General features: G+C 52.3%; 8 protein-coding genes across 8 annotated transcripts; 4 read left to right on the forward strand and 4 right to left on the reverse strand.

Annotated features, from left to right (window-relative positions):
- Positions 1 to 685: 685 nt before the first annotated feature.
- On the forward strand, positions 686 to 1,028 carry N7532_003440 (cytochrome b5-like heme/steroid binding domain-containing protein; the record flags this gene model as incomplete). Its single annotated transcript, XM_056615934.1, has 2 exons — positions 686 to 862; positions 951 to 1,028. 2 exons carry the CDS (start codon positions 686 to 688, stop codon positions 1,026 to 1,028), a joined length of 255 nt encoding a protein of 84 aa, XP_056476291.1.
- A 731-nt stretch (positions 1,029 to 1,759) lies between these two features.
- N7532_003441 (putative nuclear migration protein) lies at positions 1,760 to 5,776 on the reverse strand (the record flags this gene model as incomplete). Its single annotated transcript, XM_056615935.1, has 2 exons — positions 1,760 to 2,640; positions 2,701 to 5,776. 2 exons carry the CDS (start codon positions 5,774 to 5,776, stop codon positions 1,760 to 1,762), a joined length of 3,957 nt encoding a protein of 1,318 aa, XP_056476292.1.
- Positions 5,777 to 8,849: 3,073 nt separating this feature from the next.
- Positions 8,850 to 9,641, forward strand: N7532_003442 (haloacid dehalogenase, type II; the record flags this gene model as incomplete). The annotated part of the gene is made up of 1 exon (XM_056615936.1): positions 8,850 to 9,641. One exon carries the CDS (start codon positions 8,850 to 8,852, stop codon positions 9,639 to 9,641), a length of 792 nt encoding a protein of 263 aa, XP_056476293.1.
- Positions 9,642 to 9,940: 299 nt separating this feature from the next.
- Positions 9,941 to 11,060, forward strand: N7532_003443 (uncharacterized protein; the record flags this gene model as incomplete). The annotated part of the gene is made up of 3 exons (XM_056615937.1): positions 9,941 to 9,952; positions 10,022 to 10,903; positions 10,953 to 11,060. 3 exons carry the CDS (start codon positions 9,941 to 9,943, stop codon positions 11,058 to 11,060), a joined length of 1,002 nt encoding a protein of 333 aa, XP_056476294.1.
- Positions 11,061 to 14,180: 3,120 nt separating this feature from the next.
- N7532_003444 (siderophore iron transporter mirB) lies at positions 14,181 to 16,114 on the reverse strand (the record flags this gene model as incomplete). The annotated part of the gene is made up of 4 exons (XM_056615938.1): positions 14,181 to 15,037; positions 15,169 to 15,508; positions 15,576 to 15,846; positions 15,906 to 16,114. The coding sequence occupies 4 exons, from the start codon at positions 16,112 to 16,114 to the stop codon at positions 14,181 to 14,183; spliced, it is 1,677 nt and encodes a 558-aa protein (XP_056476295.1).
- Positions 16,115 to 18,048: 1,934 nt separating this feature from the next.
- On the reverse strand, positions 18,049 to 18,921 carry N7532_003445 (enoyl-CoA hydratase/isomerase family protein; the record flags this gene model as incomplete). Its single annotated transcript, XM_056615939.1, has 1 exon — positions 18,049 to 18,921. The coding sequence occupies one exon, from the start codon at positions 18,919 to 18,921 to the stop codon at positions 18,049 to 18,051; it is 873 nt and encodes a 290-aa protein (XP_056476296.1).
- Positions 18,922 to 20,015: 1,094 nt separating this feature from the next.
- N7532_003446 (ABC transporter ATP-binding protein) lies at positions 20,016 to 24,147 on the forward strand (the record flags this gene model as incomplete). The annotated part of the gene is made up of 2 exons (XM_056615940.1): positions 20,016 to 20,075; positions 20,140 to 24,147. The coding sequence occupies 2 exons, from the start codon at positions 20,016 to 20,018 to the stop codon at positions 24,145 to 24,147; spliced, it is 4,068 nt and encodes a 1,355-aa protein (XP_056476297.1).
- A 297-nt stretch (positions 24,148 to 24,444) lies between these two features.
- N7532_003447 (GNAT family N-acetyltransferase) lies at positions 24,445 to 25,734 on the reverse strand (the record flags this gene model as incomplete). The annotated part of the gene is made up of 1 exon (XM_056615941.1): positions 24,445 to 25,734. One exon carries the CDS (start codon positions 25,732 to 25,734, stop codon positions 24,445 to 24,447), a length of 1,290 nt encoding a protein of 429 aa, XP_056476298.1.
- Between the last annotated feature and the right edge of the window lie 973 nt (positions 25,735 to 26,707).

A 26,707-nucleotide genomic window follows, 5' to 3' on the forward strand; every position in this document is an offset into this window, starting at 1 on the left:
GGAGTCGATGAACCAGGCTCATGAAGCTCCTAATACTGCCCCCGCGGAACCAGCTGCGTCAGCTTCCCAGCCAATTACACGCGCACCCCCGCGATGCAGCGACTGTCATCAAATAGGGCATAAAAGAACGCAATGCCCTGATAGGTCTAATAGATAGAAATTTGAAATCAATGGCGTTGGTGGTTTAATAAATTGGGTTGAAATTATAGTAGCTGGTTTTCTGTCTCACGGGCCCGTGTGTCTCACTCGCTAGTGGATTACGTTAGTGCAAATGCTAGCTAGCGATTCTTTTTTGAGTCTCATTTCCGACGCGTCAGGTCTACATTAGTAGCATCACTGGGAGATTCGGGTCTTCCTCTCACAGTATGACCATCTTTGGATGTTTCAATTTAGCCAAAGAAGGTATAAATTTATGTCATTGTTAGCTAGCAATAGACACAAGATCACACAGGCATGGCCTCAATGGATCCTCGGCAGGAAATAGCACGAAATCCGAGCACAATCCGGTTCACATTCGAAGCTCTGCCCTCAGCCAATCAGCGGGCGGCCATTTGTGATTCCGACCGCGGCTGCCGTCTAACCTCGGCCCCGCCTCCCCCGGACTGTCTCCTCCGCCTTCCCTTTAATAACGTCACCTTCTTCCTCCTCCCAAATCCCACAGACCAAAAGACCTCCCACACCAACTATGTCTCAAACATTCTCCCCCGCCGACGTGGCCTCCCACAACTCCGCCGACAAGGGCATGTACATCATCGTCGACACGGGTGTCTACGATGTCACCAAGTTCGTCGACGAGCACCCCGGCGGCGCGAAGATCCTGAAGCGCGTTGCGGGCAAGGATGCCTCGAAGCAGTTTTGGAAGGTAAGCCCACAATCTATTCATCATTTTCATTTATCTATTTTCCACTTGTGTCTGGAAACGAACTTGGACTAAATTCATTTACCGATAGTACCACAATGAATCCGTGCTGAAGAAGTACTCCCCGAAGCTGAAGATCGGCGAGGTCAAGGACGCCGCGAAGCTGTGAACAACACCTCCTACAATCGAAATAAGAATACCGCATAAGCTGGGTTCATCGGAGACGGTCGTGATGGCGATCGTATGATCGGACCCGGCCGAGAGAAGCCAAGCGAAACGCGACTAAACCGATGCCGATGGCGACGCCGTCTCAATAGCCGACAGGTGGAAATGGGAATCCAGCCTTGAGAATGACTGTTGCTAGCGATGAATTCTTGTTAATACCCGCTTTTCAACTATAAATATAAATTTTATTTTTAGATTTTTTTCCCCTCCACGTTCTACTGTAGATTATTGCCTAGAATACGATTCTAATGGAGGAAGGGTACGAGAGGAGCGGAGTTGAGTAGGTCAGTATACATTATTATCTGTATAAAATCCAGGAGTTCAGTTGTTCCAACGCCCCGTGTCCAATCCACCGCTGCTTTGAGTCGAATGTGGTGTGGTATCCTTTCGCACAATGGTATCAACATGAACAATCAATAAACCCGTAGAATAAGAGGCCCGGGGAGACGATGATGAAGAAGTAGAAATGAAAATAAGAATAAGGAAAGAAATGAGGAAGGGCGGAGGATATAGAATAAAACAAGTAAAGGGAAAGAAGAAATATGTTGACAAGAAAAGAGAGGGAATAAAAAGCATATATACGGGCTCAAACAGATATATTAAAGAATGGCAAGGGCGATGATATCCGGCGCCAGGGAGGATGGTCGAAAGGGGAGAATAGGGATAGAAGGGATATTAAAAGCCACGGAAAGGATCAGACCGGAAAGAAAGCTCACTGCTCCCATCAATCGATGGCGCGTCATAGTCATACCGGCCCTGACTGAACTGGCTCGACGTCTTCCGCACATGACGTCCACGCGCGGAAGGCGCACCACGAGGCCGGTTAATCTGTTCAGCATGATGGTCGATGAAAGCCTCCATGCGGACCGTGCCGACATCAAACATGTTGCTTGCACCGGTACTGGAGGCACGACCACTGGCTTCAGAAGTACGACTGATACTGCTGCGACCACTGCCAATGCCCGTGGGAAGAATTGGTGGAGGGGCGGGAGAGAAGTAAGGATCGGATGAACCGCTGTGCGAGGAGGGCATGGTGCCTTGGCTCGAGAAGCTGCGGATAGCGTGGAGGGCCGGAGGACGTGGAGCAGTGTTGCTGCGTTTGCGGCTATGGTTGTGGTGTGAGAAGCGTGGGACATGTGGGGCGTCGGCTGCGTCGTTCAAGCTTTCTAGATCGCCTGTTGGGATTTCCGGGACGGGATCCGGTGCATTGCGAAATGAGCGTTTGCCCTTGGGCATGGGTCGAGGTCGGCCTTTGGCTACACGGATAGAGTCGCGGATTGGATTGCGTCTGAGAGTGGCGGTTGGCGGCGTGGGTGAGCCCATTTCCTCCTGTGGAGCAGGTGGGAGAGCAGCGAGGTCGTGAAGACCCATTGAGGAATGGCTGAGGAAGGATAGCGCGGTGAGCCAGACGTAGTGTCGCTCGACTGTTAGCGCAGTGAACTTGAGAGCACGCTGGGGTGTGAGGACCAAGATCGAGCGGTTGAATGGAGGTGATGTACTAGCGCCTTTAGGCATGGGGTTATCATCCTTGACGTCTAGTACTGATTGGATTGTAACTGCAAGGTTATTGTGTTAGGAAGAGCGAATAAAGCAGTAATGGAAGTTTCAGAACTTACACTTCCGACCACTCTTGCCCAACAAAGCAGGGCCACTGGTTGGCTGCTTGCTGCTCCACATAATGGAGCCCTCATACGGAGCAAGCCAGACCCATCTTTTGTGTCGAACTCCGCTGTTGGTGATATTGGCTGAGACCTCATCGGGGTTCCTGCCTTCCCAGTTGTCTTTGGACTCGCCCATTCCGAAGGACTTTCGCCGACGAACATACTTGAACATCCACTCGCCCACCATTGTCTGAGCAATGGCATCCACAACACTAGTCGGCTGCACGCCACCGGTCGAATCTTGCTGCTCATGATCCCAGTTCATGGACGGGACACCGCGGTGCGCGGCCCGCTTTTGGCCAGCTCGTCGATCTCGCGGGGCAGTGATGTCGTCAAATGGCATGGGTGGCGGATTGTATGCAGTAGGGCTGTCTGCAGTGAAGGGAGACATGGAGCGTGCAGGTGACGAGCGAGTTTCTGGACGCTCGGCAATATCACTCTGGGACATTGCAGCCGCAGAGCGTACTCGGCGTAGGGTCGGGCGTCGCTGAAGAGATGTACGGGCACCACGATCTGAGAAATGTCGGCCGGCAGAGCGAGTCGGGCTTGGAGGTCCGTCACTTCCAGTCAATGGGAGCTTACGGGAGCTCAGACGGATCGGCACTGGGAATGGAGGCGCAATACTTGAGCCCGCACTGCCGCTGTCGAGGCTTGGTTCGCTGGGGCTTCTAGCGCGGGTCTTCTGATGTGCTGCTGTGCCACTCGAGATCATGGCCATCTTGCGCATACCAGATTGTCTGCTGTTTGAAGCATACAAGCCATGGGAGCCATACCGCTGGCCGGCACGGGTGGGGCCGCGCTCTGTGTCAATGGATTGTCGGGATTCCGGATCAGATAGATGTTCATCGATTTCAGGAAGGCCAATATCATCAAGGCTTGTTCTTTGCTTGGAGTTGACCATCTTGCCTCGGCGAAGCTTATATGATGCGAAAGGTCGGTTAAGAAGCTCATCATCGGTGAAAATGTCTCGCTCTTCGCCGGGGCCTTCATCATCACTTAGTTGTTCGAACCCAGCAAAGAGACTGCTGGAGCGGAAAGGTCGACGAATGCCAGACATCACATCATCTGACAGTGGCCCATTGTCATTGTTACCTGGATAAGCCTGAGCCAGCTCAGATGGCGGTGCCCGGGCGGGCTTGGACGAACGTTCAGTTTGTACAGGCCGCTGTTCTCGCTTGGTGGAGCGAGGTGGAGGAACTGGCGGTCGGTATGGCTGATAAGACTGAACACCAGAGTCTTGAGACTCGGCCCGAGTAGGCAGATCTGGAATGGCGGATGGGAGGAGCCTGGCGGGAAGTTTGACTGGCCGTTTATCGATGCGGATTTCTTCGGTCTGAATAGCGACGGAGCGTCCCTCGATCACCGAGCGGAAATTGGCCTGGCACGACACGTTCTTGGTCTGCGGCGGAAGAACAACACTGTTTCGGGGCGATGGCGGCTCTGAACCTGGTGGATGGATAGCGATCATAGGAATATCCATTTGCTCTGGAATGTCATGGGGCGATAGGGTATCCTTCTGAGCCGAGACCGGCTCTTCGTCCGGAATATCTTCGGTTTGAGTCGATGTCGATGCCATTTCCACCCGTTCTGGAGCCATCTCAGCAGATTCAGCGGGTGAATCTGGGATCTTTGGGGTATAGGGAGGACTGGGAAGATCTTCCACAGTCTGACAGGAGGTAGAGATCATCTCCGCTGCAATAGTAATTGTTGCGGTGTCCTTCATCTCTGGCGGCGGTTTATGATCTTCCTCCGGTTGTGTGGTGTCCATGAACATAGGCGCATCCACGTCATCCGTCATGACCGGCAACTTGGGGGATGGTGGAGGTGAATATTGAATACCCATATCGCAGTATTCAACAATTGGCTTTTCCGGAGGCGTTTTCGTGGGACCACCCATATCCATCGCGCGGTAGTCACCGGCCGCCGTAGACGTACTTTGCATTGAGAGACCAAGAATCTTCCTCGCCTTGGACGCCACAGAATGTGACGCAGCGGAATGAACGGACATGGGCCGTTCTTCAGGAAGAGCACCCGGCGAGGCCGGCGTATCGTCGTCAGAAGCGGCAAATTCGTCTTCTTCATCAAAATCCAGTTCTTGGGCCAGATTCAACCCGGCATCGCCCTTGCCAGCAGCCATACTCATTACGGAATATCGGACATTGTGATAATTGGCTTCCTCATCTCCTTCGTCGGTCGTCACGCTGGTCATGCTCGTGCGTCGGCGGCCCTGGCTGCTGGACGCTACACTGGCGGAGTCGCTTCCTCTGCTCTTATCCTTGGCCGTCTCGTCAATTTCGCTGGGGTGCGAATGGAGGGTTGCGGCCTCTTGGGCAGCGGCCACCTCGTTCAGGACCGTCTTGAGGCGGCCTTCCACCACGTGCACCTTCCGTTCCAGGTTGCGCCGCTCGTTGTCCCACAACTCGCGATCGCGGTCCCACATTATCTGTGTTCGCTCCGCATCTTCTTCGCGACTGCGAGCCTTTTTCTGTGCTTGTTCCAGCTTCTTACGCACATCGCTGATGTTCTCAACAGCATCATCTCGTTCACGAGCCAGCTCTGTCATCGCAGAGGAGGTCCCGCCCTCCAAAAGCTGAATCTGATGCTTGAGAGACCGCGCTTCTCGAGTCGCTTGCGACAAGTTGGCGTTCAGAGTTTCCGCTTCAGTCCGTGATTCATCCAAGCTTTGTTCCAACGAATCAATTGCTTTTGTTTTATTCTCGACCTCCCGGCGGAGGTTGAGAATCTCGGAAACGAGCGATGCATGAAGGGTCGGCGTGATTCTGCGGGGATCAAACGGCGATAGTGTATCCTCGACCATGTCGTCATCGGCATCGGCATCGGTATGTCCATCGTCTGGCGAAAAGGCGGGCGTCGGTAGACCGGAGGGAGAAGAGGACGGCGCCGGAGATGAATCTCTTCGGCGGCGCGCTGGTCGGGATCTAGATCGTGCTTTGGAAGCAGCCCGGGAGCCAGAAGGTGCGGGAGATGGCTGGGCCATAGAGGCAGTCGGAGACTGCAAATCCGTGGCCATCTCTGCTGCGCGTGCCGAAAAAAGCTCAAATCATCACCGGGATATCTTCGTGTTTGGAATGTGCTAACCAGAGCACGTCGCGGCCGGGTTCCATCAATCGAGTTGTCTACCGTAATTCACTCATTCGTCCTCGAGTTTCTGTCGAATCGTCGCAAATGGTCGTGTTACGTTCCCAGGAAGTCCCAAAGGTCTCAAATGACCCAAGATTCCCAATCTGGTCGATGGTCACAAGCGGGGGGCCAAAAAAATAATCCAACTGTGAGCTGTAGTGGAACACTCAGTCAGCCACTTTGTTACAGTGCGGATGCGAGATGCACGGTCGATGCGCGAGGAGCCAACTGCGGTAGTTTCGATATGCACGGAGGCCCTAAATCTACTTACAGGCAATGCGGACGTCACCAGCGGGAGGTTGGATCTGAGAAAGAAGGTGGGAGGAGACGGGTCAGATGTCAAGTGCCCCCTGGAAGATTCGAAGGCCGATCGCGATCGCTCGAGTCCACCGTACTTTGTGCACGGAGGAGGGGGGGGGCTCAGGACGTGACGGGCCTTGCGATCCGCGGGATTCTTACGAACGAAGCAACGATCCGAGGAAGCTGCCCGTTGGGTAGATTACCTCACGGCTCTTTTGAGATCAGCCTTGCCGCACAGGAATCGGAATAGGGCCGGATGTGAGGGAGCGGCCTTCGCCATGCATGAAAAATAGGAAGAGACCCAGGGGTGTTCGTTAGGGGGGACATGGGGAAGCTAGTAACCCACACGATTAGCCAGGATGCAGGATGCTCCACCGGAAAGCTGCCAACCAAGACACTAAAATATAGCCCCCGTTCGACTCTCAGGTCCGGACCATCAGTCGATGCGTGCGCGACTGGGCTGGGTGTGACGGGGGCCAGCAACGCCGGAAATTGTGGCTGATTGATGGTACCTTGTCGATACGGTAATAGGTCGAGTTGATGCTGATATCAAATCAAGCTCGCGATAGAACCGTGGATGCCGAGACCTTCTGGAAAAGGGAAAATGTAAAAGTAAAAGACCATAGGACCCATAAAAAAGAAACAAAGAAAAAAGGTTAGAATGCCATTCGAATAGCCATTGTAAAAACTATTAATGAAGGATCCGAATCCCACGAGACGCAGGCGCGGCACCTGCAATCTGGAAAAAGGAGGTCGTGACGGACATTGAAGGGCTGGGATCGTCCCCGTCCAGCTCCAGCATGGGGAAGGTGTTCGTCGGTGACGAAAAAGCTGGATCCAGGGATCCACCGTGCCCAAGACGGGTCCCCAAACAACGCGTTCAGCTTGCGCGCAAGAGCCATTCGCAGCCAACTGCGCCCGGCTCCGATCATAGCCCCTTTTTTGTGGTAATTGCAGAGAGGCATCGGTGGAGAGGACGGCGGCCATCATCCATCACAAAAAGTCTTCGAAAATGCCACGCGCAGAGCCAATCAGGCGGCGACCGGTGCGATCAGCCAGCACTAACAGCAATCGGCGACGCGAATAGATTGAACAGACGTCTGCTTGCGGAATAGGAGAGACGGTTAGCGTGTTTAGGAATCACCATTCCCCTGTTCTGGCGTTGGCCAGGTCGCCTTAGCGTGAGGTTCCCTCACGATGATCGTCGTAGGCAATTTCGTTCGACGAGAGCCTATGGCCCGTGGTCCGTGTTTTAGGAATACGTCGCTGCAGCTGATCTAGAAGTCCTTGAGGGGAGCAGCCCGGGCGTGTTGTTCGTATTCCCAGCTGCATATCGATCACCTCATTCGCGGCCACGGATGCGTCCCCCGTGAAGACGCGACGGGGGCAGGACGGAGTCCCCGTACCGCGAGGTCCATCCGAGATCTCCACCGTGTGAGCTCAAGGCACCCACTCCGAGCGAGAACCGAACTTTTGCTGTGTTGCTTTGTTTTTGTTTTCGTCCGCCCCCCTGGGCCGAGGAAAACTGGTACGCGATCGCGATGGCGTTTGCGAAGTGCCATCCAGCCATGCTCCCCCATGGGACCATCGCATCGGCCAGGGTCTCGCTAATCGTCTAGCTGTCCGCACGGTGCTCTCGGTCTCGATCCTTTTCATCTCGAATGTCGAAGCCGGTCGCACTTGTGGCCGTTAAGGCGCGGCTAAGACAAATTAAACGTCTGCCAATCAGCCACGGCGCAGGGTGTTATTTAACAATAAAGCGCTGGATCCAGGACTCCGTCTTTTGCCCTGCTCTCCTGCTAGTCCAATTACCAATTGGGCCGGGGGGACAAAAAGACACGCGAGGAAGCATCTCCGCGAGCTATTTCGAGGGCTCCGGGCGACCCGCTGGGCTCGCTGGGCAGAGGGGTTGCCGATGCAGACACGGGCCGTTTGACAGGTCTATTTGCAGCCGGGCCTCGTCATTCGATGCAAGCAGGTTCAACTCGCAAGTTTCTTTTGTCTGACAGCAGCGCTAATGCGCCCAGACACCCCGGTGTGGAGAGCGAGTCCGTGGGAGGATGCGAGGAGAGGCGAGGTCGAGACGAGTTCGCGACGATTTGCCGAAGTGTGAGGATTCCGCCTTCGGTCGTCACCGAGAATGTTGTAACTGCAGTAGTGCCAATTCTGGACTAATCCTATCTCTACGTCCTTCTGACAATGCCTCGGGTATATAGATGTGTCTTGATGTTCATCTTCTCATCGTCCCGGAGTTGGGGTATGGCTACTAACGTCCCTTGGTACGGTGTTTTACAGCACTGAGCCTCACTAGATGTTCTCTCTAATATAGTTTACTCATATTCTTCACCCAATTGAACATATCATTCTTACAAAACGTGCTCTTACTTGCCTACGCCCAACTGGTTTTGCTTCTGGTGATGCTACTCTGGTGCAGGCAAAACGATCAGCCCGAACCCCGCGGCGCCGCGGCTCACTGACTCATAGTCGAAAGTCGCCATCGTCCATCACATATCACATGCCATCGCAACAATTCATACATAATAGTGTTCTTTTCCGGCAAGATCGGAATTCGAATGAATCTTGCACCCAAACGCATTGGATCTCTCAGAGTCATCACAACTGTTCTCGCACCTGTCGATCCACCCCCACACCACTACATCACAATGCCGGAGCCTCCCCGCGCTCTCTTTTTCGACACGTTCGGTACCGTCGTCAAATGGCGACCATGCGTGAGCAAGGATCTCAGAGCCGCAGCCCAGCAGGCCCTCGCCGACTCTGACAGGGACCTCCCAGCTGACGTGAGGGACCGTGCAACATCCCTCACAGACCAAGACTGGCTCGACCTCGCCGTGGCATGGCGACGCTCGTATGGTGTCTTTACGCGGAACTTTGATCCGTCCGAGAAATTCATCTCGGTCGATCAGCACCACTACGCCGCTCTACAGGAGCTGCTTGATCAACGGGGGATCCGACCTCTGTTCAACGACGGCGAGCTATGGGATCTGACCTTTGCTTGGCACCGACTCGACCCTTGGGCGGATAGTGCCCAGGGAGTGGCGTTACTGAACACCAAGTTTATCACATCCACCCTCTCCAACGGCAATGTATCCCTGCTGGAGGATTTGAAGAAACATGGGTCCCTGCCCTTCACCCATCTCACTAGCTCCGAGCACTTCAGAGCATACAAACCTTCGCCTCAGGTGTACTACGGAGCCGCCAAACGGTTGGGGCTTGAGCCCTGCCAATGTGCGCTTGTTTCCGCTCACTTGGATGATCTCCAGGCCGCCAAATCCTGCGGGTTCCAGGCCATCTATGTTGCGCGCGAGTTGGAGGAGCAATGGTCTGCCGAAAAGGTGGCACAGACGAAGGCGGATGGATGGGTGAATATCTGGGTAGATCAGGGTGCTGGAGGCTTTATCGAGGTGGCCAGACAATTTGGAATCCAGAGCTCTTGAGAAAGGCCCTTCTCTATATCCCGATGCATCATAACCTTGAGACGAGTATATACATCCGAATTGATAATCTGCGGAACGATTCCAAGTGCTTATGCGATGACGCGCGAGACCCGCGGGCGATTTGTCAGCTACGCAACAACGCTATGAGAAGGCGTCACGTCAGCTGTGATATATAGAAACGAATCTATCATTTACGTTCTTGTCCGAGTCAAGTGGGGAAAGAAATACATCAATTTTCCATTGAAGATACATAGGACAGTCAACCAGTCTCATTCCAGCCAGACTCATTAGTATCCACGATGAGCGACCAAGTCAGTCACTTTTCGTCCCACCATTTAACCTATAACAGCCATCTAAAACCGCTGAACTAACGCGAACAGAACACGAATATCTACAAACACGCCGACTCAGACGGTCACTTCCGGCGCAAAGATTCGGCTTTTCGATCCCAAATCACCCGGGACCCAATGGCTGAATTCCCCGCCGAAAAGGACCGCTACGTGCTATACATCAACTATGGCTGTCCATGGGCGCACCGGGCCAATCTAGTCCGTAGCCTAAAAGGGCTAGACAGCATAATCCAACTGGTCGTACTCGATCCCGAACTCGGACCCAATGGGTGGTTCTTCTCTGGACGGTATGGCTCCGCAGAGAAAGACCCACTGTATGGCTTCAAATACCTCAAAGAACTCTACCTCAAAGCAGACTCACATTACGAGGGACGCTACACAGTTCCCACGCTGTGGGATAAGAAGAAAGGGACGATAGTCAACAACGAAAGCAGTGAGGTAATTCGCATGCTATACACCGAATTCGATGAGTTCTTACCCGAGAACATGCGCGAACAGAATCGTGCCGGCGGCGGATTCTACCCGGAGCATCTGAGGACTGAAATCGACGCAATGAACGCGTGGGTGTACCCACTGATCAACAATGGCGTGTACAAGACCGGATTCGCTACTACACAGGCCGCATATGAGGAAAACATCTACCCGCTTTTCGAGGCACTGGACCGGATTGAAGCGCATCTCAGCCAGCGGGAACATCAGCCTTTCTTGTTTGGCGGGTCTATAACTGAAGCTGATATCCGTCTGTATACGACGATCGCTCGATTTGATGTGGCTTATTACCTGATCTTCCGCTGCAATCTTAAAATGATTCGGCATGATTATCCGCGGATTGATCAATGGTATCGGAGACTTTACTATGATGAGACGGAGTTGACGGGAGGAGCTTTTAAGAAAACGACTTTCTTCGATATTGTGAGTACCTCAGTTCCGGCATATTTCGATCTATTCTAATTATTTGCAGTATAAATTCGGTTACTGTGTTGCTATTGGAAGCAAGACTGGCAATACGCAGTTGGTGGTACCGGTTGGACCTGTTCCTGACATTCTTCCCGCTGAGAAAGCGACATAGGCCCGCGGATTTGAATTGAACTGTTTCAACGACTCTTGTCTCCTGTCACACGTCCTCCTGGATTTTGAAGTAGACTTTCTGCTACGCGCATCAATACTCTGCGCCTGAAACCATTCCTTAGTCTAAATTCTTGGCTCGTCAGTAGATGACATAGGTGACTGGGTATATGACCAGGCATACGATCGGATAGAAGACTGGACAGGGAACTAGGTAGTAGGTGGAATCCAGGTTTATATAGAGGAAGTACTTGATAAGATGGATTGACGCGTATCAAAAATTACTCTGAAGTAAATTTTTGATACAGAGAACCCCAGATGATGGCCAGAAATCAAGCACTGCGTTAGCACAGCCATAACAATACATCACGTCACCAATCCAGCTAATGTAGGCTAGACAGTGCATCCACCAATGCCCTCGTCATAGTCCTTCGTGACGCACTTGATCTTACCCTCCTGGGGTGGAGCGCATCCAAGTGTAGGGTCACACTCCCTGGGCTCATTCGACAACTTACCGAGGCCAGCTTGAATGTAGCACCAGGAATCTCCGTCGTGTATATGTGTGGCAACAACAGTGCCGTCTTTTCCGCCTTTTTTGGGTTCGCATTTTCCAGCACATTTCTTGCTTCAGCACGTGTAATATCCGGGGGCTTCACAATTTTAGGGGTCAAATAGTATTATACTGGGATGGGAATATTACCCATGATTGCAGTGGCACAGCTGGCCAGGAGAACTGCTCCAAGTCTAAGGCTTAGTTTCATTTCGAAAGAGGTATCGATTTTTCGAAAAGGGTAGTCGGGAGATTGATACATTCTTTGACTGATATATCAGAGAAATAGACAACTAAGGATAGATGGAGAATAGAAGAGCAATGTCCTGCCTTATACACATTTTGAGTATTCCAGGATCCGCCCCGCGAGCCAGAAACCTGTTCTCGTTGTTATATCTCTCGGCCCTCGTTCTACATTTGGCCCGATCAAAAGGATTGATCAACAGTTGGCACCTGTAAAATATGAGGTATTCAAAGGCAAGAAGCCGCATTATACACTGTCTGGCACGCATATCTCGTAGCCCCACTCTATATGCTGTCCAGGTACAGCAACAATGAAAAGGACCCCAACTTTCCCCGCGAGTCTCGTTGAATTACATCAGCGAGTCGCAGGTCTGCAGGTCACATTTATTCTATTATTGGCATCATCGCAGGTGTCGCTGTCCCTGTAGATTCAGTTCGCGCCCAATCAATACCTCCAACAACACTTCGAAGCCGTGGGTTGTCGAGGTTCCCCCAGGCCCGGTGCAGCAGCCCCCAAATGTCAAGTCAGTGCAGAACCATGTATTTATTGCAGCATGTGTGTTAATGCAGAATTCACGAGGGATAGGCTTCAGCAGCAATAGTCAGAGACATGTAGTGGGCAATCATTTTATCTGTGCTGTTACCAATGAGTATTACTGCGGCCACATCCCCTTTGTCTTCTAGCACAGCTCCTGCTCGCTTTTGAGATATCCACTCGGACTTCGACTCCTGAATCCAAGTATAAAAAGTAGAGACAGATCATAATGAGATATTTGTGGAATAATCGGGGGAAGTATTCGGCAGGTGGATGAGAGAGTACTCAAAATCAAAGAGTAAATCAAGAAGCAAAGGCTCCGCTAGATTGAACATTCTTATCTTGTCTTTACAATAAACATTCGGATTGCGGTAAACTTGACTGAGAATACCAGCTTTCAGATAATCGTCAACTATGCCCGGTCTATGTTCCTCTACGCGTCCAACACGTGATTTGGCATAGTGCCTCTTTTTGACAAACCCGGCTTGAGTGTGTTTAGAAGCGGAAAGATCTGTAGAGCCATCTGCTTTTGCCCTTTGCTTTCGCTTCCTAGAGGACGAGATTTTGATCCGTTCTTTCTTCGTCTCCGTAAAAGAGTTTGTAGTCTGCGATCCCCTACACCGTATGTGACCGAGTCTTATGAGAAGGAACACTGCGTATCTCGTTTTGAACTGGACTGAAGCTTCGAGGCACCTCGTGCTTTAGACAGAAGATTTGGGACGTGGCTGGTTCGGACGTATGGACAGCGTAGAGGGTCCTAAGGCTCAGTAAGTTCGGGGTTATCATGTCGCCGCTTCTTTTGACTCTAATTTCACATCTGAAGACGCATGGAACTCTTAGTACCGAGCAAGACATTTCCTGGGAACAGATCAGTTAGTGTGCTAGATAGACAAGTTGTAGTACTCTGGGAGCTTCACATTGAAGTGCTGGCTTCTTTCAAGGCAGATTTCGGCCATGGACCAGGTGTAGCTTTGAACCCACAAGGAACTGCTGTCTTTGAGATGTCCAACGCAACGCAGACTGTTAGACTACAAGTGGTAACTCGTATCAATTTTCACTTTCTTTGGGCTCGCAAATGGCTCTTGGCGTTGTCCCTGAACGACATTCTGGCATTGTCGGTGTAGGAGCAGAGTGACAGGAGAGTGAGAGGAGAGTGGGGAATAACAGCGTAGAAGATATAGAAAATCGTATAAGAAGGCAGTGATAAGATATCTAACTAGACAATATCTTTCTGACTAAACCAAATCATTGGTCATATTTAGATAGATATGTTGATTCTCTGGACCGTGTGGTGCTCACTTATTCTAACTGTTATCACTATCTTCAAAGGTGGCATTAACGGCAGGGACCGCAGTTCATTGCTTCGACCAGGAGTACGATGAAATTGTTGTCCCTCTGTTGGCTTCTATCATTCTAGAAGCTGCTGCTCAGTTCCCCCTTGGCAAAACAGGCCATAGCCATGAGCCCACAAGCGACCAGTACGAAACAATGGACGTAAGTGGGTAGTCATTTATCCCAGTACACATTAACGTCGATTACTCTTTTGTTCTGATTTCTTTTGTCTATTCCCTGGCTTGTTTTTTTATCAGAACTACTCGGTGCTCAAGAATTTTGGCAGCATTCTTTCAAGACCGACCGGTACATGAGTAAACTTCCATTATTATCAACCGTTCCTAAAATTCCTGAAGATAAAAATGTTCATTTCACTGAGAACCCAAGACAAAATCCCCGTCTGGGTCTCACCAAACTCAGCACATGGTGAGCCTGGACTGGACAGTGACCAGCAGTTTCCCAGCTTAGAAAAGCAGACCCTTGGTCTGCACAATGTGCTTGACATTGCGATCCTTAATGATTGCCATGCACACTAGGCCCAAAGACATGATGCAAACGCCAGCGATAAGCATATACTTATTCGTAGCAGCATAGGCATCGGAAATGGCGGTTCGAGTCGGGTCCCCGACAGGGTAGCTCAACTGCACATCGAGGCTGTTCAGGATGTCTTCCCACTGATCAGCTTTGCTTGCAGGGAGCCTCTGTCGGAGTTGACCAGGTAGGACATTTGTCCATATACCACCCGAGACTGTGCCTCCAATTGCACCACCAATGTAGCCAAACAATCCAAGCAGCGCCAGGAGAGCAGCAACATCGTTGTGCTCGGCGGACGCCATTAGGGCAACCTGTTCACCGATAGTGATGACGCCACCACCCAAGGCAATAAAGATCTGACACATGATGATGTAGCCAATGCCATTACCAGGCTGGCGGAAATAGATCATCAGGCCCACACCAAGAATGTACATCGGAACTCCCCACATAAGTACCCATTTATAGTGGCCAGTGTAGCTGATCAGGGCGCCGACGATCAGCAGCTCCACGCCAGAGACGACATCATAGATACTGCCGATATAACCCGCGCCAGCAAGCGATTGGTTGTAAACGACTTGCAGGTAGGACGAGAAGTAGTTGTACCAGCAGTAGTAAGCAATTTGGTAGACAAAGTCCAGCATGCAAGCACCGATGACAGACCGATCCGTCAGCAACGACCAAGGAACGAAAGGCACACGGGCACCAAATCGCTCCCAAAAGCCGAAGCAGACAAGCAAAAAAAATCCAATGATAATCATAGCAATGATGCTAGGGCTGTTCCACTGGTCTGCCGAAGAGACGGCTATGATGAAAGGCAGGAGGAAAAGAATGAATCCAGCACACAGAAGGAAGATTCCAACAGCTGAGCGAGTCTATCAGATCATGCAACGAAACTCAGCGGAAGCCCACATTACTTACCGTCAAACTCGATGAAATAATGCAAAACGCTTGCATACCATGTCCGACCACTGTCCTGTCGAGGGGCGAGTCCGTTCTTCTCTGCCTTGCGCTTACCCAACACCATCATGGTAATCATGGGAGCACCGACCACAGGAAGAACAATGGCCCAGGCACCAAAGCCCCAGCGCCAGTTGTCGGCATAGATCGTCTCAGCAGCCTTGGGGCCACCGAATGCTGTGATGATGTAGGGCGAAGAAGTAAAGGCAAAGGCCAAGCCACGGTTCCGCATCGTGGAGGTATCAGCTGTGACCACATCGACACAGAAGGTCATACCAGTAAATCCGATGGAGTAGAGACACTGTAGGTAGCGGATATCAGCTTGCAATCTTCCATATGGAGGTTCAAAGACGGGGCTGATCCCTTACGTTGGATGCAGCATACAGTTCGAAGCTGTTTGTCGACGCCATGAGAATCATGCCGATTACCGCAATCGTAAGCATGATGGTGAAACCGACGCTACGATCCCACAAGTTCAAAATCTTTGCAACAGGCATGTATGTGACACCGGTCAAGACCTGTGACACTACGTTGATGACCGTCACCAGCGAATGGTCGTTGAATGCGCTGGACACATAAGGCGACAGGTTGGTGGACAATGATGCCTCGAAAGCATTGCTGAAGTACAATAGCCACATACTGCACATATCATGTTAGCATGTCTTGCTTCACAGCCGTCGCTCCGCTAGATCACTCACCTCATGTAGACCACGATCAGGGAGGTCCTCGACCACGACAGGGTCATGGCCTCAGCCGACTTGACACCATACTGGGCATTGTAGTCGGGCACATCGGGGTTATGCGCCAAATCCTCGCCATCAGAGTAATGCTGCTTTCCGCTCTCCACGTTGACATTCATCTCCGACTTGATGACTTCACCCTCTTGGGAGGCGTTGTGGTCGGCCATAGTGATATCGAGGTCACTGGGCGATCAAAAGGTCTTGATAACTGACCAAGGACCGTGGCAGGAACAAGCCAAGAGGAGGATGAAAAGTCAATACTGCTGATCGGCCTGCCGAGAAACGAGCAGGCGGCCGTGTTAATAAGCTCATCGCGATCAACTGATGTCGGAAATTCCAGAAAAAGGTTCCGCGTAGGGCGGCCCCCAGGCTTTTTCCCCTTGTCGCACTACTGCACATCACATCGAGCCCTGCCGCAAGCCTTGACATCTCAACCACTCAAACTATGCCAACACCCTGGTCAAAGATGGCAAACACCCTGATTTGCACCAACCATCTAATCTGATCCGGGCTTGCGGGTGTTGGATAGAGCCCCACAGGGGTCCTGCGAGCCACTGTACACGCAAAGAGGCGATGATCTTCTTGGAGTGCAACTGGAGAAGCCAGGCAGCTCTCTTATTCGGTCAGCGTGTGGTGCCGCTTGACGCGATCCTCCATCGCAAGCTGGAGTGCCAAGCCGTTTTGAGATATTTCTCCCTTGATCTTCCGATATGAAGATGATCAGATAACTCTGGATATGCGCTAGAGTTGTTCCCATGGTTCCACGATTTCGCCCTGGGGGCCACGATCCCTGTTAACACGGTGAATGCGAGCAAGCAATAATAGCAAGGCTCGAGTTGTTCGGTTCAGGTCAGTCGAGGCCAGATGTTTGGACGATCGCAGATGTCCCACTATCTCCTTATAGGGACCAATGTCACTCACTGCCTGTCTTGTGCTTTCGCATAGAGATCGTCGCGGCGCGCAGCTGAAACGGTCTTCTCCGACAGCATGGCCCCCATGTCCGACATTGAAATCCATACTTCAGCTAAGACAGTCGCATTGCTTTTTACTCTCATGTTTCGGCGGAGAACACGCATTCATTCATGCAATTGCCGCGGTGGCCGTCAACCCGGGTTCACCTCCTTAATCGGGCTCCAGACAAAATCCGGAAATCCGTTGCGACGGGTGGACTAGGCAGATGCAGCAGGTCAGAGTGGGTATTCTAAGGGGCTTGTTGTCATCCGAGGGGTTCTCTGGCAGAGTCATGATGTGATAGACGGTGTGGACGACTGGCGTCCATGAGTTCCCAGGCTGGCGTTAGTTCCATATTTGCTGGAGGCGAGGGCCACTTGCTGTGGCTGCGCAGAGAATCTTGCCGCATTCTGCGTTCACGGCGCGAAGAGACATTTCCGGATCCCACCTGTCCATGTTTCAGAAGCAGTGTCCACCGCCGAGGGAACGCCAAGCAAGATGCGGGTCCTGTCGTCCACCTAACCGAAAAAAAGACCGATTGATAAATTCGTACTGTTGCACAAGGGAATCTGATAATCAATGCCCCGTTCGTGCATTCGGGCGCGAAGTGCGGACCGGATGTCGGTAAAACCAATACTGCCATCTCCGAGCGATATCAGCGTATCGCTGGTATTTCCTGGTAATACGCAACGGCTGGCAGAGTAGGGGAGTACAAGCTTATACAAGCACCACCTTTCGGCTTGGCGCATCAGGGGCTTCTTGGCCTTACGACGCCAGGTACGTGGTGTATGGCATAGCATAAGGCAGTCATGAATCGTGCATGTAATTTTGTGCTCTGGGCGCGTGAAAAATGATGACACTGCCTGCTATGTAATAGTCCGCTTTCCAAAAAGGGTTGAAACCATGTGGGAATGGAGGTCGTGGCCGTGCTCAGCCTAGCTGGAGCCGACGTTGCATTGCATTGCCCAGCATGTTCTACAAAAATAGTGTACATATGTAAATTGCTGTAGGCATCAAGGTAATTTCGATTGGAGATCGTAAAATAAATCTATCCATCAAGATTTACTACCAAATCTCGATCAATTAGGTTCAATTTGATTGTGGTAATACATGTTCTATCTATACATGATATTATCCATCATCTTCCGAATCACAACTTGCTGTCGATCCACCGAGGCTCTCGCTTCTCAGAAAAAGCCCGCAGGCCTTCTCGGAGATTTTCGCCCTCGTTCAATGCAGGTTCCCAGTTCTCACTGAGAAGACGGCTGGCGTTTTCCGCGCTTCCATCTTCCCAGCCAGCCACGATACCAGCGCGACTGATGATCACGCTATCGGGGCTGTTCTCACAAATGCTAGCAGCATACTGCAATGCAGCTTTGACGACTGGCCGGTCCAAAATATCATCATCTGCCGCGCCATCTTCCGTCACAGCATTAATCAAACCCCACTCCTTGGCCTCCGCAGCCGTAATGCTCTTGCCAGTGAGCGCGAGCTCCGTCGCTCTAGGCCGTCCAATAGTCCGAGCAAGTCTGGGTAAGGAGCCCGCCATCGCGACGACGCCTCGCTTGGCTTCGGGTAGCGCGAACAGTGCGCTCTTCACGGCAACGACCATATCAAGGTTGGAGACAATCTCCATACCACCCCCAAACGCGATACCATTGACGGCCGCGATGATGGGCTTCTTGCCATGTCGGCGAGAAAGAGCTCCAAAGCCTGACCGCGGCATTGGCGCCTGGGTGGTATGTTCGCCCTTTGCGCGTCGAATATTGAGCTGGTTCCACTCCTTCAGGTCCATTCCAGCGCAAAATGCGCGTCCGGCGCCAGTGACGATGGCGCAACGTAGAGATGGCTCGCTGTCGTACCAGGTGAAGAGTGTTTCAAGGTCATATTGCGCCGCGCTGGTCATGGCGTTAAGGGCCTTTGGACGGTTGAACACGACCAGCATGACATGCGGCACCGGAAATGAGACGAATGCATATGACTGCGGCGGCGGAAACCGCTTGAATGAAGATGTAGAAATCATATCGACAGGCGTAGAATTATGGCGACAGGCCGTATGCAGATGGTGGTCGCTGACAGGCGGTCGTTGTCGGCGGTCCTCAATGCCGTGGAATGCAACGGCACAACTCGTCTGTGAGGTCTCTATTTACCCACTTGGTGAGCTGCCCAACCGGCAGTAATCACGGAGTGCTTGAACAATGCTTCCGAGGTTACCGATATTATCTGATGCCCGTTTTAATCTGGGACGACCTCGGAGTGTGTAATACAGTGGTGTGCCGTACGGACGCACGTAATAACGTATTGTAATTCCGAAACCGCGGATAACGCAAAGCCTAATTAATCTGATTGCAACTATCTGATTAATCTGATAATCTGCGTGACTTTTTCCCACCCACCGCCTTCTCCCTCTTCACCCTCCATTTTCACAACATTTCAAGCCACGAAGAGGTGCTATACGAAGCAGATTGAGGGGTACATACCCTGCAGTAGCACACTATCGAACAATCTTCCCGGATCTGCAGCAACCTGCAACGTGGTAATTCCTTCAAATGCAAAGATCGCTATGTCCCTCTGTGTTTGCACTACGAGCTTACAGTGGAACTCGTACGCAACCGAGTGGATCACCACAGGACGAACAAAAAACCAAGCTTATACGAGATCAAGCTCATACAGAGATCTCCATTCCGGTTACCAAGAGTAGTATATTGCCGGGAATGCCGTGTATGGGGCCTGTAATCGACCCCGACACTCCATAAATGGCAGCATGTGGGCATCGACACGTCCACGAGAAGCTCCACCGGCTAAGCCCAGCTAGCAATTTTTTTTCTGGTCCTCGCTCTGAATTGCGCCTCCCTTCGGCCGCCAACTCCAATTGATTGATCTTATCAGATTTTTTTTCTCTTCGAGACAGCTCTGAGATGTCGATCCGGTATCGGCCCACTGCACATAGCTCCTTTTGCTGAAGACAAAACTGGTTCACGTCGTCGAACTTACTCTGCGCCAAACCCCGTTCGGTGGCTGAAGAATCACCAAGTCTCGGCAATTGGGCCTATAAGCCCTCCAACCTTCGCGATTTGATCTCGCCGTGACCGTGCTGTAGCTGCGCAAAGCCCCATTATGGCCGTCGCGACGCCAACAGAGGCCCCTCCAAACGCAAATTCGCCAGTTGGCGACAAGGTACATTGGCGCAGACCTCTGCATGAACAAGAGAGCTGGAGCTAACAGTTTGCCACCCTTATAGCTAAAGAATTTCTTCGTGTACTTCTCTATCTATCTGCGGACGAACCCGACAAACTTCGACATTGTGTTGCTCATCGCCGGTATTATTTGCGCCATTGCATCTGGAATTCCCTTCCCATTGCTCGGAATCATCTTCGGTCAGCTTATCGACAACTTCAATTCGGAAAGCTGCTCCTCATCTGAATCTCTCGATGCGGCCACTCAAGCTTCTTACCAGTCAGAGGTCAACGGAAAGATCCTCTATGTCTTGTATCTAGCTATCGCGCAGTTCGGATTTATGTATATCCATCTCGTGTGTTGGTCAATGGGTGGTGCCCGACTGGCTCAGCGCCTGCGCGAACAATACTTCAAAAACCTTCTGCGTCAGGAGCCCTCATTCTTCGACAACCTTCCTTCTGGTGAAGTTTCTTCTCGCTTGAACGGAGATATACAGACTATTCGATCTGGTACCTCGGAGAAGGTTGGAATTTGCATCTCCAGTGTTTCGTTCTTCGTGACTGCTTATGTCGTGGCGTTCATCAAAGATGCCAAGTTAGCGGGAATCCTGGTTTCGCTTCTCCCCGCCTACTTTATCATGTCCATTGGAGGTGGCTGGTTCATTGAGAAGTACTCCGGCCGGGTGTCCGACTGCTTCGCGGCTTCTTCCTCCATTGCATCCGAGGGTCTGTCCAACGTTGCGGTTGTGCACGCGTTCAACGCCAATGACAGACTGGAAGCCAAGTTCACTGCTCATTTGCGCACTGCGAGAAATGAAGGCATGAAAAAGGCCCTTGCAACTGGCGTTCAAGCTGGACTGATGTATTTCATTGCCTATGCCGCCAACGCCCTGGCTTTCTGGCAGGGAAGTCACACCATTGCCGATTCAGTTGCCGATTCCAATGCCAATGGTGGTGACGGCGCGTCTGTTGGATCGATCTTCACTGTCATCTTCCTGCTTGTTGATGCCACCCTGATTCTCAGTCAGGTCGCCCCTTTCCTGCAGATCTTCGGTGCTGCGTCTGCCGCTTTCACCAAGCTTGCGCGGGATATGGACCACCAACCGCTGATTGATGGCACATCCATCAAGGGACTTGAGCTTCCTTGTAACACTGCTGGTCATTTTGAGCTGCGCAACGTGTCGTTCACCTACCCATCTCGCCCGGAACGTCCCGTTCTTCGCAATGTTTCTCTCGAATGCCCTGCCGGTAAGCAAACCGCCATCATCGGCCTTTCTGGCAGTGGTAAATCTACCATCGCTAGCCTCATGCTCCGTTTGTATGACCCCTTGGAGGGATCGCTATATCTGGACGGCCAGGAGGTCCGCGACCTAAACACCCGCCAGCTGCGTAGTTGCATTGGTATGGTTCAACAGGAGGCAACCCTACTTGACCGCTCAATCTTGGAGAATATCGCACACGGTCTGGTCAACTCTGCCGCTCCGAAGCACGCCCATCTTCACGATGCCCTGATCGGTCCCCAGCTTGCCGAAGTAGCTGCCGCTATCCGCGACGGAAAGGATGCAACTGAGGCCGCTCAATCCCACGGGCCTGAGGTTGTGGAGATTATCGAAATGGTTCAACACGCTGCAACCCTCGCGGATGCCGCCCGCTTCATCGGAAACTTGTCTGAGGGGCTGGGCACAGTCGTCGGATCCAACGGAACTCTTCTGAGTGGTGGCCAGAAGCAGCGCATTGCAGTCGCTCGTGCATTGGTCAAGGACCCCAAGGTCTTGATTTTGGATGAAGCCACTGCCTCCCTTGATTCCAAGAGTGAGAAGGAGATTCTTGCGGCCGTGGAGCGCTGCTCCGAAGGTCGCACCATGATTTCGATTGCACACCGGCTCTCGACGATCCAGAAAGCCGACAAGATTATTGTGATGCGCGATGGCGAGGTGGTGGAGACAGGAAACCACGCCGAGCTGATGACGAAGCAAGGGGCTTATGCGGGCCTAGTCGGCCTTCAGAACCTCAGCACGCAACAACCCTCCGACAAGCAAGTCGACGCTCACTCCGGTGTCATCACCGAGACTGATCAGTCCGGTGTCATCACCGAGACTGATCAGTCCGGTGATGACGGCGAATCTCCTGAATTGGCCAAGAAAGCCAGCAAGGAGCCTGTGTCTGTTGATGCGACGGAGAAGGATGAAGTGACCCCGCCTTCTTCCTCCGGCCAGGAATCAAAGAAGCCTGCCAAGAAGTCTGTTTGGTATCTGCTCAAGGGCATGTTCCCCATTATGCGCCCTTACCTTCTGATTGCCCTGGTGGCTCTCCTCGGTGCCAGTATCGTTGGTGCGGCGTTTTCGATTGAAGCTGTCATTTTCGGTAACACCGTGGGCAGTCTGACGCCTTGCGAAACCCCCGAATACATCCGGTCGCGTGGTAGCTTCTTCGGCCTGATGTTCTTCATCCTGGCTATTGTTGAGTTCTTCGCCAACATTACCAGCTGGGTTGGATTCGGCTGGGTGTCTGAAAAGTCCATATACAACATTCGCGTTCTTCTTTTCCGCTCGCTGTTCGAGCAGGATTTGCAATGGCACCAGTCTGAGGGCCGCACGCCCACGGGATTGCTGGGATACATCACCAATGACGGTAGTCTGATCGCCGGTCTCAGTGGATCAGTGATTGGTACTATCTTCTCAATCTGTATCAACTTGGTGATTGCTATTGTGATGACTCTGTGTATCGCGTGGAAGATGGCGCTTGTCTGTATCGCCATTGTGCCTCTGCTCTTAGGTGTTGGTCTAATGGAACTGAACGTTCTCGCTAAATTCGAAGACAAGCACGAAAATGCATTCAACATGTCCGTTAGTATCAGTGTCGAAGCCATCAACTCCATCAAGACCATCGCTTCGCTTTCGCTGGAGGACGAGACCTTGGAGGTCTATCGCCGTACCCTCTCTGGACCGCGCCGTGAAACCACCCAGATCAGTCTGTGGGCTAATCTGTGGCTGGGCCTGGCATTCTTCATTGGTAATCTGTCCTACGCCCTTGCCTTTTGGTGGGGCTCCAAGCAGATCTTCAACGGCACCTACAGCGAGACTCAGTTCATCATTGTCATGTTTGCCTTGCTGGTTAGTGCCCAGCTCTGGAGCCAAATGTTTGCACTTGCTCCTGAAGTATCGAACGCTCGGGCTGCCGTGGCTAGAGTTCTGGAGATTCTTGAGCTCGGCTCATCTGGACTGGCTTCGAAGGTGAAGGCCCTACCTGAGCCCACTGAGTCACCCTCTGAGAAGGACGTGGAGTCTACTGGAGAGACCAAGGCATTCTCCCCAAATGCGCAAGGAGGTGTTGACGTAGAGCTCCGCGATGTCAAGTTCTCCTATCCTGCTCGTACCCATGCCCCTGTTCTGCGGGGACTGAATGTCCACGTCAAGCCAGGCCAATTCTGTGCCCTGGTTGGCCCCTCCGGTGCTGGAAAGTCTACTATCATCGCTCTTGTCGAGCGCATGTATCTGCCTAGCTCCGGTGCAATTCTTGTTGATGGAACAGACATTACCCAGCGGTTGGATATCACTTTCCGTGATGATATCGCTCTCGTCCCGCAAGAAGGCACACTCTTTGAGGGTAGCGTGCGTTTCAATGTCTCACTGGGTTCTAGGCCTGGTACAGTTGTGTCCGACGAAGAGATCATCCAGGCCTGTAAGCTAGCCAATATTCACGAGACAATCATGAACCTGCCACAGGGCTACGACACAGAGTGTGGTGCCAACGGCAGTAAGCTGTCTGGTGGTCAGAAGCAGCGTTTGGCAATTGCCCGTGCGCTAGTGCGCAAGCCACGACTGCTCATCCTGGACGAGCCGACGAGTGCACTGGATGCCGAGTCTGAGAAGCTTCTACAGGAGGGTTTAGAGGTTGCGTCAAAGGGAATCAGTGTGCTGGCCATCGCACACCGTCTGAACACCATTCGCAAGGCCGACACGATTTACATGATCGAGGCTGGTGTCTGTGTCGATGCTGGTACTCACGACGAGCTCTTCACGCGGTCAGAGAACTATCGGAGCAACGTTCTCAGCCAGACATTCGAGGGCTAAGAAGTGTCCAGGGCTGCATTCTTTCATTTGCATATTTCCTTTCTTATACCTATAGACTTGCATTGCATATAATTCCTATCGGATGTAATTATAGATACCTTCTCTCTCAAACAAATTTACGGTTTTTTTTTAAAAAAACAAGTTCAGCACAAATATTTGTATATGTTATTTACACTAGCGTGTACTTGATGGGACCACCAAGTCACAATATATATGTCTAAATAGTCAAAAGGCCCAAAGATCGCACGCAAAATAGCCCAGAAAGTTTATAATCCAAAAAAGCAATTCGTCACACATTTACAGGCACGGCTTGAAGCCCAGTCCGGTACCAGCAATATGGGGAGCACCCTGGTTAAACGGGCACAACTGGAAAAAGCGTTCACGGGTGCACTTAACTAGGCTAGCGCGCTTGTGAGGCAGATCGATGAGTTGATCCTGGTGGAGGCCGAAAGTGTAATCATAAGTCAGGACCTTGTCGTTGGTCGACATCGGCTCGCCGATCACATTTTCAGTGCGATGATCGTCGAGGAAGCAGAAGTGGATCATGCTCGGCCACCAGGCCATCACACGGTGGGGACCGCGGAACTTATCATTGCCAACAAGGGTGTGGCGGCCTCGGTCGAAGTCGTGCGACGCATAGTGCGCGCCGACAATGTCCTCCTTGGACCAGAAGATCTCGTAATACGAGAAGAAAGTGTCGTTGAAGCGGCCGAGCACGGTAAGGGTGTGTGCGCTCTCATGCTGGCGGCGCAAGTAATCCCTGTGCTCGTCGAGGGTACCGGTCTCCTTCCAGCCTGCTGCGACGCGAGGGTCATTTTGCCAGGTGTGGAAGAGATTCAGGTGCTCGGGATTTTGATAGTCCAGGGCAATGAGGGAGAAGTGCTCGTCTAGGAAGGGGATGTAGCGACTGTAAACGACACTTCCAGGGGTAGGCTTAGGGTGGCGACGAGGGTGACGACGGTGGGAGGCTTCCGTGGAGGTCATAGTGTAGTCAAGGCTAGGAACAGCAGCCGCTGGGTTCCAGTTCGGCAGCCAGATAGGCTGAGCGCCCAGCGGCGAGCCGCAGCCTTGCCAGAAGGCACTGCGCATCACGAGGAGCTCATTGGGAATAGGCTCGTCGCTGGTTTCGCTGCTGACAGGTCGCGGGTGGTCAATAGCCACCATGGACAGGCGCAGGGCGTGCGCCAGAGATTCGGCATCGGGACCCTTGAGCTGGAGACGGAAGGTCTCCATGTGCTCCTGAACGGTGAAGATAGCGTAGAGAAAGAGCCAGACCTGACCGACAGTCGGTGCAGAGGAGCTCTCCCAGGTACAGAGAGAGACCGGGCTGCGTTGCGCGCGCGCCCAAGCAGTGTTGTTGGAGGCTGGCACCGCGGTTTTCGGGTTTACCGGCTGCGGCGCGCTGAAGTAGAGCTGGCCATTCTGCAGCTCATAAGGGAAGGGCTGCGCTTCATCCCCGGAGGCCTTATGGAGCTGGAACAGGCGATTGCCGTCTTGGACCTTGCTGGAGGGCACCAGGTGGTAGGTGGTGAGATAGGGATGCGGCAGCTGAACCTTGATCGGCGCCAATTGCTGGGAGCTGGCCATGATTATTGGAGGGGAGGAGGTCAATGCAAGCAGGTAAGGTTCAACTTGCAAATAAGCAACAATCGAGGTCCACGGCTCTGCAGAGACTTATAATCCGAATCGAAGTAAGCCACTGCCTGGTTCTTGGCTCAGCTCCATGCGCGCCCCGAAAAGCTCCGTGGGGCAACGCCAGCCGACTTCGCAAGCGTTTCATCACTCGTTCTGAACATACAAATCCAGGCTGTCGCCATGTACGGGTGGAGGCCGAGGCCCTTCGCTAAACGGCAGAAATTCGGCCCAGGAGGCAGCTCCTGCGATGATCAGTATCCCCCCACTGGCCATCTCGGCTTGTTCCGCCTGTTCGGAGTAACGAGCTGGAGCCCTCGGAGCTGGCCATGGGCCGGGTAAAATGAGCAACATCAGGAAGTTTCGTCCGTGCTCGCGTAAGGCGCAGGAATCGGATCCGTGTCTCACTCGTTGCCAAGGGTCGATCCGAAGGATTTGCCCGCCAAGAACCGTCGATCGCAAGGCAGAGTTCAGCCCTGAAGCTTGGAATGCTTATCACCGCAGGGCTGCAGAGATCGCGATCGTCGTTTCCCGCACCTTTTCTACAACCATCTGGAGTGAACCCTTTTTCTCTGATCTTGACAATCGATCTCGATAGATACCCAGAGGTGTTTCTCGTTCTGTGCAAATGTAAAATACCCAACGTCAGCGGCGGTGGGGAGCAGAAGAACGTGAAGGGCTGCATATCAAATTAGAATCCCGGCGGCGGTGGGTCCACGCATGATAATTTACGCTTATACGCCATGGTAAGTAACAAATGTATATTACACTGTGACAATACCATTGTTACATCTCCGATGGTATATCTCGTACAATCGGTACATACACCCGGACCCTAATACAGGAAGCCCCATTTATTCTTTTTATTCTTTCCAGTTTCTTCAGCTACAACCGGTGACACATCCGAAGCCCACCGTGGGTCTCTGCT

Source organism: Penicillium argentinense, assembly GCF_028826775.1.
Source record: "Penicillium argentinense strain IBT 30761 chromosome Unknown utg000004l_segment0_segment0, whole genome shotgun sequence".
NCBI lineage: Eukaryota > Fungi > Ascomycota > Eurotiomycetes > Eurotiales > Aspergillaceae > Penicillium > Penicillium argentinense.